The sequence below is a fragment of the Pteropus vampyrus genome, unplaced genomic scaffold (genome assembly GCF_000151845.1).
Source record: "Pteropus vampyrus isolate Shadow unplaced genomic scaffold, Pvam_2.0 Scaffold110, whole genome shotgun sequence".
In the NCBI taxonomy this organism is placed as follows: Eukaryota; Metazoa; Chordata; class Mammalia; order Chiroptera; family Pteropodidae; genus Pteropus; species Pteropus vampyrus.
This window is the reverse complement of record NW_011888891.1, coordinates 1,891,173-1,903,382: the sequence shown is the minus strand read 5'-3', so window position 1 is coordinate 1,903,382 and position 12,210 is coordinate 1,891,173. Positions and strand designations below refer to the sequence as shown.

Below are 12,210 nucleotides of genomic sequence, written 5' to 3'. Positions count from 1 at the left end.
ACAAAGCATGTGATTTTTAGAAAAATAAAATATTAAAGTTTTCTCCAAACTAATTCTAATTCCATTTGATTTTGTGTAAAAGTACGTGAATCTGTATCTCTCAATCATATGCAATTTTATAAGAAACCAAAACCAATATACACCCCCCAAAAAAGTGCAATAATATTGGAAGGGGGAATAGAGTAGCATATTAAACCTAAATTGAAGCCAAGAAGGTAACAATGGGATAAACAATCACATCTTCACCTCAAATTACTCTATATATCAACTCACATTTAGGATTCACAGAAAACAATCCCATTAAAAATAATTACATACACTGCTTACTTTTAGCTAGGTATTCTAAACACTTCATATATATTATCTAATTTAACCTTCATCACAAGCCTGAGATGGATAGTATGCCCATCTGACAGAAAACTGAGGCATAGAGAAGTTAAGTAACTTACACAAGGTTATTGCTAGTAAGGGATGGAGCTGAGATTTGACCCCAAGCTGCCTGACTCCAGAGTCTGCACTCTAACCTCTATGCCATGCTGTATCTGAGAAGACAAAGAAAAGAAGCAAGAATACCTATTTAATGCAAAACAATGCAAATATTTTATTCTTGTATTTTGATCTTGACCTTTGCATCTTAATAAGTCTTATTTTTTGCCAGCCTTTATATAATCACAACTTTGATTACTTAATAATACAATCAGTTCTAAATAAGCTATCATCAAGAAAACATAATATTTGAGGTAAATACTACCTTTGACTGAATCTAAGGTGATATATTATAAAAACATTGTTTTATGCACCAATAAAAGAAAAATAGTTGCCCCTTAAATCTATGACGCAATGCCTTCATGACATGACAGTCCTAGGAGACACATGAATTGGTCACATCAGCTTTTTGTAGCTCTTATTTATGTTAAGAAATACAGCAATTTCCCCTGCTTCTAAGTACACTGCTTGGCATGTATTAGGCCAGGAGTCCCCAATCCCTGGGCTACAGACCGGTGCCTGGCTGTGGCCTGTTAGGAACAGGGCCAAACGCAGAAGGTGAGCAAGTGAAGCTTCACCTGTATTTGCAGTCACTTCCCATCCTAGTCATCACCACCTCAGCTCCAGCTCAGGCATTAGATTCTCATAGGAGCACTGGTCCGAAATGCGAAAAAGGTTGTGGACCACTGTGTTAGGCAATTCTTTTGCATATTTCTCAATAACAAAACTTCATATACCTGTGGCATCCTCTTTTCTTAGGTCTCATAAAGCACTTGATTACTACTTTGCGAGAAAATCTGAAACTGCAAACATTTTGCTTTACATAACATCAAATTTATATTCTGTGGTTCTGTTTCTATGCCTTTCTTTAGACATTTTTTTTTTTTCATTTAAATGCTGAATCACAGTATAATCTTTTAAAAGACATTTTAAATGGCAAGTCAACTAATCGTGTGGTACCCATAACTCAACTGTCCTGACGGTAGAAACAGCTATGACCAAACCCATACATGTGCAGATGATAACCACATCACATCTGCTACTTGCATACAGTAAATGTATGGAGCATCTCAATTTCAGAGAGCTCAGAATGCCAAATAAATGCAGTCAATGAAATATGGTATGCAAATATTAAATAATTTACTATTCATTATATTTGGCTTTGGATTAAAGCCCCATTCTCCTCTCCCCGCTTTATAACAGGTAGCAGCGGACATCAATACATCTAGAATAATATACTCAGGAGAGGAAAATAAACTTTTAAGTTTCCCCTTTTTAAAAGCTAAGGGCAGAGATGATAACTTTATAAAATCATTTTGTACACCTCTAAGAACAATGTTCTTCATGTAAATGCAAATCTGAATTCCTCATCTTGCCAAAGACCATTACCAGCTATTCCTTATTTCACAAACTCATCCTCTCATGCCTTAAAGTGTTACTTCTATTATCTCTAGTAATATCTTCTACCTTTGTTTAACCATAGAATGTCAATCTACAGTCAAGGGTTATATTCATCTTATTCTTTAAAGTTGTTCCCAAGATCTCTGGTCCTTACTATTCTAACCCCTTTCTAACCTCATATGTTGAGGGAATGAATGAGCTTGTGAATGAATGTGACTGTCTTTATCCAGTATTTCTTATGTGGTTCTCTAATTGTTTTAAAAATGAAATTCTTGCCTCTGTAAAGGCAAGAATTATACAACATACTACCTAATTTGAATTATCCATAGTACAGTGCTCATAACAATTTCAACATTACTGAACACCTTCTTTGTGCCAGGAACCTTAGGTGCTTCACATACATGTAATCCTTGTAATAATCCTAAAACGTTAAGAAGCATCTTCATGGCGGGAATTTACAAAACTTATTTTGTCATCATATATTTTGAATTAAAAGATAAATCAAAGATAACCATTGAGTATGAATAACAAATTTCACAAGGATTAAGCTATGTTGTTGACACATAAACAACTTCTATGACATGACTCAATCTTATAATATTTAACTAAACCTAATTTTTCAAATAGTACCCACAACCCAAAACCTAAGTACGATATATTAAATGTTAATTTTAAAGTAACAAACTAAGCTCATTGAGATCCTACTGTATTACTAACTCATAGTTTCTCCTGGAACTTCACAGGAAGCTGGTTTAAATATTAACTTCGCCATAACGACAATGCTATCTATTATAGTACACACCCAACATGAGACAAGACAAAGCCTGTGCTCCAGTCATGATCAAGTCAAATAATTGGCAAGACCCAACAGGTCTGCATTTCCTTAGTTAAACCCACATTGTTTTCATAAAACAAAAAGTACTCTCTTTTCTTGCCCAGAGGCAGTGAAGAAAAGAGGTACACGTAAATTTCTAGAAAGAAGGAACTCAAGCTTTCTGACTTCAGCTACTTGGTGGTTTTGGTGCAATCCAGTCTTCTCAGGAGTAAGGTTTACAGCAAAGACAATAACACATCTAATAATAAGCAGTAAACAGGATTATTCAGGCAATAAAAACATTAAGCTATCAAATTTCTGAAATAAACAATAACTGGCCTAATTCTACTGCAACTAATTAAAACTCTCTTTGATCATATGAGGCAAATTTGTGAGATTACAAATTAATTAAGAGTTTTCTCTTTATAAAACACTCAGTTTAGCATTGAGATGAACTTTCTAGACTATTCCATTCCTCTGAACAGGAATGCTACTTTCATCATCCTAATGCACACATTTCCTGATCTCAATTGTCTATTCTTACAAAGACATTCTACATTTAAAGCTAAGTAATTGATAAATGTTCCTTTATTTACTCCAAAAAACTAGCATGTGCCTAATAAAATTCCCTCCAAAATTATCCAAGAAAGTATCCAAGAAAAGTAAAATAATAATGTTATGAGTCAATGAAAATATATAGCAGCAACTCCAGAAATCCAGGACAACAAGGTCTTAAATGCATTCTGAGACTGCCACTAACTTTCCAACTTCCACAAAACAAGGAACAGTCTCCATAGAGCCCTGGTGTTTTTCAGTTTTTCTTCCAGTAACAATTCTATGTTGGTCCAATTTATTCATAAAGCAGAAACCTAACATGTTGATGAGAAAAAAATTCTGAGATGACCTAAATTAAAATTAGAACAGGCTGGAGTAAAAGAAAGAGATAGACAGTTAATTGCTGTGGACCAGCTCTGACAAAAGACTACTCCCATTCTTGTACATCTATTGGAATTTAGGATTAATTTCCAGGTGGCTATTTCCTCGATCATCCAAAAGAAAGAGCCAGGTGTCATCATACCCCAGGAGCCTCCACTTCTTATGCACACATGAAGTGCTGCTGCCCACACCTAATCCACAGGACTAGACACTTCTTTCTGCGTGCTGCACCTATCCCAGAATTAATTAGCCTTGTTTCACCTTCTCCTATCGCCTTTGTCTACAACTAATGTAAATCCTTTCAGAACAGCTTACATCTTTCTCCCCACTTCCCCACTTGATGTATAAAAACGCTTGTGAAACTGGGACAACAGACATGTCTTTCCTACCTAGCTGTGCTGCTGTGGTTTAGACTCCATGCTCCAAGACCTGTCTTCTTCTGTGTTTTTGGTTTTTGCTAGCAATGGCCTAATAAACTCTAACAAAGACAGACTTTTAGCAGTGGAAGTTAAAAATTTTTTGTTAACAGTGCCATAAGAATGACTCTCTAAAAATGACAAAAAGCAGGGTTTTTTTGTGGCTACAACTAAATTCCCTGAAAAAGGCTACTTGATAACTTATTTCAATGATGCAAATATTAGGTACATGATGAAAATGACTCTTTTGGCTCATCAATTGGCTTAAAAGTTTTTAAAAAGGATTAAAAACTTTTAAAATTTAGCAACACTTTTATGGTATAGAAGGGTTTGAACTGGAAGTAAAAGAAAAAAGGAACTAAGCATTATTTACTTTTAAATGTTTTCATCTCTTTTTTTCAAATGCACTGTGTAAGAAATTTCAACAGTAAAAAGGATATAAAATGAAAATTTCCCTCCTCTTCACATCTCAGTCCCATTTCCCAGGAGTAACCACCATTAATAGTTTCGAATATATCTTTCCAGAAATGGCCTATGCATATGAATATATTTTTTTCATACTATCTATAATGACCCGCATCTCGCTTTTTTTCTTACTTTAGAACACATCAGGACAATATTTTTTATTTCTTTGAATACATGCCCCAAATACATATTAGGTTGGGAAGCTGTTACAATAGGTCATATTTTGAAATGCATCTTCAAAAATAAAAATGTCATTTTTAGCAATATATTGCTAAGGTTAATTGAGAAACTAGGAAATTATAAAGATATTAAAAAAAATCAAGTTTACATGATTATAGTTTTGATGCACGACAAGGCAAATTTCCCAAGTGGGGGGAGACCAAGACCCTCACTGACTGGCTGATACCCACAGACATTAGAGAAAGCAACCTGCTTTATTCAGTCTACAGACTCAACTGTTAATCTCATCCAGAAGCACTCTCACACACATAACCAGAATAAACTTTGATCAAATGTCTGGGCACCTCATGGCACAGTCAAATTGACACATAAAATTAATCATCATGAAGACTTAATATTGTTAGGACAGCAATACAACCCAAAATGATCTACAAATTCAACGCAATCCTTATCAAAATTCCAGTGGCCTTTTTTTCAGAAATGGAAAAGCTTATCTACAAATTCATATGGAATTTCAATAGTCTTTGAATAGACAAAATGATATTGGGAGGAAAAAAACAAAGTTGAAGGACTCACACTTCTTGATTTTTAAACTTACTACATAGCGACAGTAATCGTGACAATGTACTACTAGCATAAGGAAAGCCAACAAATTAGAATTGTGAGTTCAGAAAAACCTATACATCCATGGTCAACTGATTTAACTGATTTTCGACAAGGATGCCAAGACCATTTGATGGGGAAAAAAATAGCCCCTTCAAAAAATGGTACTGGGACAACGAGATATCCATATGCAAAAGAATGAAGTTGGCCCCCTACCTCACACAAAAACTAACTCTAAATGGATCAAGAACCTAAACATAATAGCTAATTACTATAAAACTCTTAGAAGAAAACAGAGGTAAATCTTCATGATCTTGAATTTGGCAATGGATTCTTAGATATACCAACAAAAGAAAAAAATAGGCAAGCAGGACTTAACCAAATTAAAAACTTCTGTGCATCAAAGGGCATTATCAAGAAAGTTAAATGAAAACCTACAAAATGGGAGAAAATATTTTCAAATTACAAACCTGACAAGGGTCTAGTATCCAGATTATATTTAAACTCATAATTCACATAACCAATGTGGATTATAATAAAACTCTTATAATTCAAACCAAAGAGAAACCGAATTCAAAAATGGGCTAAAGACTTGAACAGACATTTCTCCAAAGATATACAAATGGCCAATAAGAATATGAAAAAATGCTTTCCAACATTAGCCATTAAGAAAATGTAAATCTAAACTACAATGAGATACTACTTCACACATAAGGATGGCTATTATAAAATAAACAAACAAACAAAAAACAAAAATGGAAAATAACAAGCCTTTGGCAAGGATGTGGAGAAATTGAAACACTTGCGCATTGCTGGTGGGAATGTAAAATGGTGCAGCTGTTGTGGAAAACAGTTTGGCAGTTTCTCAAAAAATTAAAACATAGTTACCATATGAACCAGCAATTCTACTTCGAGGTATATACTCAAAAGAAATGTAAACTTGTACATGAATGTTCACAGTAGCATTATTCATAATATCCAAAAGGTTGGAAACTCAAATGTCCACCAATGGAAAAATGGATAAAGTACAGTAGATATAAAGAGTGGAATATTAATCAGTCACTAAAAGAAATGAAGTATGATACATGCTATAATTTAAATGAATTTTAGAAATATACTAGGTGAAAACAGCCAGGCATAAAAGGTCACATACTGTATGAGTTCATTTATATGATATATCCAGAAGAGGTAAATGCACTGACAGAAAACAGACTGGTGTTGCCGGAGACTGGGGCAATAGGGAATGACTGCTTAGTGGATGTGGGTTTTCTTTTGGAGTGATGAATGTTTTTGAACTAGATAGAAAATGTTTTGTGAACTAGATATTGCACAATATTGTGAATCTACTAAATGTCGCTGAATTATACACTTTAAAATAGTTAATTGTTTATGAGTTTCACCTCAATGGAATAAAAATTAAGATATTTGTGTTTGCTCATACATGCACATTCACACACATACACACACCAAAAAAGAAAAAAGAACACCAGGAAAGTACTAACTTGGTCATTAATATTGAAAAAAGAAAATATTTGTTTAGGACATCCAAGTTTAAACCGATGACCAGCCATCATGTAACATGCTGCTAGCACCTATTCATGCAGATCATTAATACAGCTTTCTACATCTGGTATTCTGACCTCTCTTTTTATGTAGAAAGCCTAGATAGATAGTGGAAATGGCACTCTGTAGCCCAGATTCTATGACACATTTGCCTCTGGGCAATCTCAACTACTGTAACTATCAATTTCCACATCTGTAAAATAAAGTACTGCATAAGTTTTGACAGTACTGGTGCAACTATCAAATGAAATAATGCATACAGTAACTACTAATAAAATGAAAAATGGCATATAAATGTAAAATACTGTGACCTGCCTGTCCAACGAAACTCATCAAGCACTTGTAGGAAAAATACTGATATCCTAGAAGAACATTACCTGTGCTGATTTTGGTTTTATCACCAGTTATGTCACTTTGCAAATTCTATTTCCTAATCACATTAAATTTTACTTCATAGGGTTGCTATTTAGGTTCACGGAGAACATATGTTAAGTGCTTCATAAACTGTCAAGTGGTAGTCAAAAAGCTTGGTTTTAGAAAGGCATGCACTGCAAGGGCAGGAGGGCTGGGGAATCAAATGGCTTTAAGTCCCAGCTCTGCTACTTAGCATTTAATCTTGAGTAAGCCAGATTTCTCATCTGCAATAAGGAGGTAAACAGACTTCAGTTTAAAATATCATATTAGGTCCTTATAAGCTACATTAATATCTGACACAATAATTCCTACCTTGCAGGGTTTTGTGAATATTAGAAATGTACAGGAAAGTGCTCAGGGCAGTAGCTGGCATATGGCCAATGTTATTACTACAAGTATATATCTCCATGCCTAATAAAATAAGTGTGGGAAAAGGAGGGTATGCAGCAAATGTTTTTAGCCAAGGAGGCTGACATGTAAGTAGAACTGTTCAACAAGCCTTCACAAATAGAGGGTAGAAGATTACAAATGGAGATTGGGAAATAGTTAATAATAGGACAGTAAGAGCCAGAAAGCAAATAGCTTAGTCCATAGCAGAGAAGAAAGGCAGAAGCTGGCTCCAGTGCATCTAAATTTCTACATTTCTAACAAATTCCAAAGTAATGCAGATATATGGATCATATTTTGAGTTGCAAGGGAGTAGAAGACAGTGAATGTGTCTGGGGGTTAGGCTAGCATAAAGGAGATGTGAGATAATACAGGTGAATAAGGAGAGACATCATCTATATCCGGGTTTCTCAGCAATATTGACATTTTGGGCCAGACAACTCTTTGTCTGTGTGGGTGGGGGGTATCCTGTACATTGCAAGATGTTTAGCAGCATTACTGGCTTTTACTCACTAGATACCAGTAACATCCTCCCCCAACAATAACAATCAAAAATGTCTCTAGACACCTGTGATTTAGATTCATCTCTAAGAAATGAAGAAAGGAAGTGTACCTCTTCCACTAAGAGATGCTGAAGAGGAAAAAAATAAAAACAAAAAACCATGAGACAAAGAGCCTTCCTTATATGTCAACAAGCTCAGTCAAGTTGAAAAGTTTATCTATTTAGAAAGAGTGCAGGGAGTTTTGAAAGTTTAAAACATCAGGAAAATTCTAGGGAGGTGGCTAAGTGAAAAAGGTGAAGTGATTAAGTAGTACAAATTGTGTTGGTCACCTTATCTAAGGGCAAATACATACTGGATTTCAAAGACAAAATACTTTTTAAAATATTTCATTTATATTTTTATGCTAATGACATGCTGAAATAACATTTTGGATATACTGAGTTAATAAAATGTATTAACATTTTTAAAAAGTACAAACTGACAATTACAAAATAGTCATGGAGATGTAAAGTACAGCTTCGGGAATATAATACTGTAATAATTATACATGGTGTCAGGGGGTATAAGACTTATGGAGAAGGTCACTTTGTAAGTTATATGAATGTCTTAACTATGTTGTATACCTGCAACTAATATAATATTGAATGTCAACTGTAATTGAAAAAATAAAAATTAAAAACCAAAAACATCAGGAGAGTTCTAGAGAGTGGGAGAAAGGTTCTGACCTAAGACAATGAGTCCATCAATTAAGAAGCAGGTATCTTTGGCTCTTGATTGAACTAGGTTCAATCTTTGCTGTACCATCTACTAGCTGCGTGACCCTGGGAAAATTATTTAACAAGTATAAGCCTCCTCATAAGAAAACTCAATGGAGTAGTCGTAAGTACTGAAACAATTTATGTTAAGTTCTGAACATAGTGTCTGGCACACAATATGTGCACAATATTAGCTACTACTACTACCAGCATCATTATTTTCCTTGAAAATATCTCCTTCACTTGTCTATTGCTTTAAATTTCTTTGTGAAACAAAACACATGGGAAGATCCTGCCTACTGAGGCATTATTTGTCAATGTGTTTTATAAGTATTGTGCTCACTGTGTAAGCAAAAACTGTTTATAGCTAAGAAGGCATGAGAGTTGTGGAAGCCAACTAAGCACTAATTTTCTGATGTTCCAAAAATCACAATTAATGAGACAAGATAAAAGGGAGTAAAGAGCCAATAAATCAAGGGAAAGCAAAAAGGACATTAAATTTTCACTGAAACTGGCAGGTTTTCATAGGGCTTCAGTTAGCATAAGAACATGTGATAAACCCTAGCACAGCTGTCAAGGATGGCAGGTTTATAAGAACCAATCTGACTTCAAGTTGCTTATGCTACAATAACATTAAATGTTGTTTTTTTTTTTCTTTTTGTTTTTAATCTAAGTCAAGAATTGATTAAAATACACGAAGGTGTCTGTAAGCACTCTCTTTAGACATCTGAATATCAGTCTGCAGTCTGGAGGATTTAGTGTTATCACAAAGTGTCCTCTTTTAGATTTGAGTAAGTACTGAGAATGTTTTTCAAGAGTACATTTTTCCCTCACGACAATTCTTGGGAGGCTTTAAGAAGGTTCTGTCTGTCCCATGTACAAATGACCAACAAGGGAAGGGAAGCATTCTAGGTTTTAAATAGCTTCTCAATGTCAGGGAAAGAAAGCTCTTCTCAACTAGAACTAAAGATCCTCTAAGTCAGGAGTCCACAACCCCTGGGCCACAGACCACTATCAGTCTGTGGCCTGTTAGGAACTAGGCTGCATAGAAGGCGAGAGGTGGGCAAGGGTGAGAAGCTTCATCCGTAATTGCAGCTGCTCCCCAGTGCTAGCATCACCACCTCAGCTCCACCGCAGATCATCAGGCATTAGATTCTCAGAGGAACACCAGTTGGTCCCCAGTGCCAAGAAAGTTGGGGACTGCTGCTCTAAGGAAAATGTAGAATGCTTCAGAGAATTAAAAATAGAGAAATAGAGTCCATTCTAACTTGAAACCTATCAAGATGAGGAAGAAGTTATTAAAATCTTTCCCCTAAGATATGAAAGTTACTTTCTCCAAATAAGATTCCTTCAACCTAGCCTTGCTAACTTCAAGCATTTTACATTAGTAAAAACAAAAAGAGCGAACATTATCAAGCATACCAAACTTATCATCTGTCTGTGTGGAGCGAATCACTGGGAAGAACAACAAATGTCATCACTCTGCAGGTGGCCAAGAATCACGGTACTCCAGCCAGCCAGGCCACTGAAGTTCCAAGCTTTCCAAAAATAGCTATGACTTATATACAAGTGCTCATCAAACACCTCACACACACACACTCTCAAACAGAGTGCTGAAATAGTGGTCACTGCTCAAACTGTGGCACAGGGAAATGAAGATGCTGCTGATGAACAGGCACATGGTCTCAACTGACAGAATACTGACAAATTTAAATATGACTTACTCTCTCTTAAAATAGTCTCTTCTCTAAATCAACATGACTGTCTCAAAAGTAAGATTTTCCCACCTGTTTTTAAGTCACTGTCCTAAAAACAAACAGAATTGATCTCTGAAACCAGAGAAAATCCTGACTCAGATTCCAATAGGCAGTGAACACCAACAATGCTATTTCCCTTAGAAACCAGCACATACTCTCATTTTGGTGCCCAGGACCTGGAGGTATCTTTCACTACAGGAGTTTTAAAAGGAAGTGTGTTCACTTTATACACTACTGGTCTCCTAAGAGCAGGAAAAGAGTAAAAAGTCATAAAAGGTTTCTCATAAAAGGTTTCTCACTTGGAGGTATGTGACAACTTTGTACTGTAAATCTTTTTATGAAATTCTTCACTTCCAAACTCGAATTTGAATATTTGGCACAGGTTTCCCACTCTGTCTTGAAAAAGCGCAGTGCTTAAGGGGTGATGAGTTGGTGTTAAGTTATAATATTCCAAAGTAACGTTAGAAGACATTCTCAAATTGCCCACTTTCCAAGTTTCTTCACACAAACATTAGCCTTTGGATTTTCTACCAAACCAGTGTTCTTTTACTCTCACCATCTTAGCCCAGAAACCCTCGTACTGATTTCAATCTTCTTAGATAATAGGAATAGGAAAACAACCACATACCTTCTGTTCATCACGCTGCCCTCTCCTTAAAAAAATCTAGAGTGATGAATGCTACTATTACTATTACTATTGGGGCTGCTGCTCTGTTTAAAAAAAAAAAAAAAAAAGCAGGGGTGAGAGGTAGAGTAAGATAGGAAGTAGGAACTAGGACCCCAGATCTTTCACAAGGTGTTGATAAATACTGGCTTTAAGTTAGATAACTTCGCTCTGCGTGAGACTCTTTAAAGCAACGCCGCCATAAAACTGACTTAAAAACAAAAAACAAAAACAAAAAAAACCTCCCAAACGACCAAAGCTGCCTCTTTTGGAAGTTTCTCACCTCTGGTCGGGGCCCAGAAGCGCTCTCTTTAGAGATCCCTGATGCAGACAACCGCAAGTCCAGCCCTTTATATTTCGTTTTCCAAAATATCTAATACCCCTCGAACTCGAAGTCGGTCTCTGCGACTCAAGCCTTGCAAAGACTTTGGCCTCCCCGCCGAGCTCCCGTCCTCAACCTCGCCGCCGCACTGCCCGGGCGCCCTCCGCAGCCCCTTCCCGGCCCGGCCCCGCGGCCCCGCTCTGACCCGGCACCCTTCCCCTTTTGGGACCCGGAGCACGCTCCCCCGCGGGGCCCACCGAGCCGTGATGATCGGCTGCTCCCGCCGCGTCGTCCTGCTGGAGCTCCGCAGTCATGGTCGAGGTGCCCCTCCGCGGGTCACCCGCCTCCCCCCGCAGCCGCCGCCGCCACCAGCCCAGCCCCGTAGGAGGAGGTGGAGGAGGAGGCCCCACCCCCACCCTCCGCCATGCCCCGGCTCCGCCTCCGCCCAAGCGCGACGCCGGACGCTCAGTTCACAGGCCCCGCCCCGGGCCTGCGCGCGCACGCAAGGCGCGCAACCGAGGGCCGAGCCGCTCTGCGTGCTTCG

The 12,210-nt window shown here is 37.1% G+C and overlaps 1 protein-coding gene across 1 annotated transcript in view; it reads right to left on the bottom strand.

Moving 5' to 3' along the window:
- USP28 (ubiquitin specific peptidase 28) overlaps positions 1 to 12,052 on the bottom strand; it is a 53,376-nt gene extending 41,324 nt beyond the window's left edge. Inside the window, exon 1 of the mRNA XM_023533760.1 lies at positions 11,924 to 12,052. Within this exon, the coding sequence (XP_023389528.1) occupies positions 11,924 to 11,980 (57 nt within the window). The 5' untranslated portion in view covers positions 11,981 to 12,052. The remainder of the gene's footprint in view (positions 1 to 11,923) is intronic.
- Between the last annotated feature and the right edge of the window lie 158 nt (positions 12,053 to 12,210).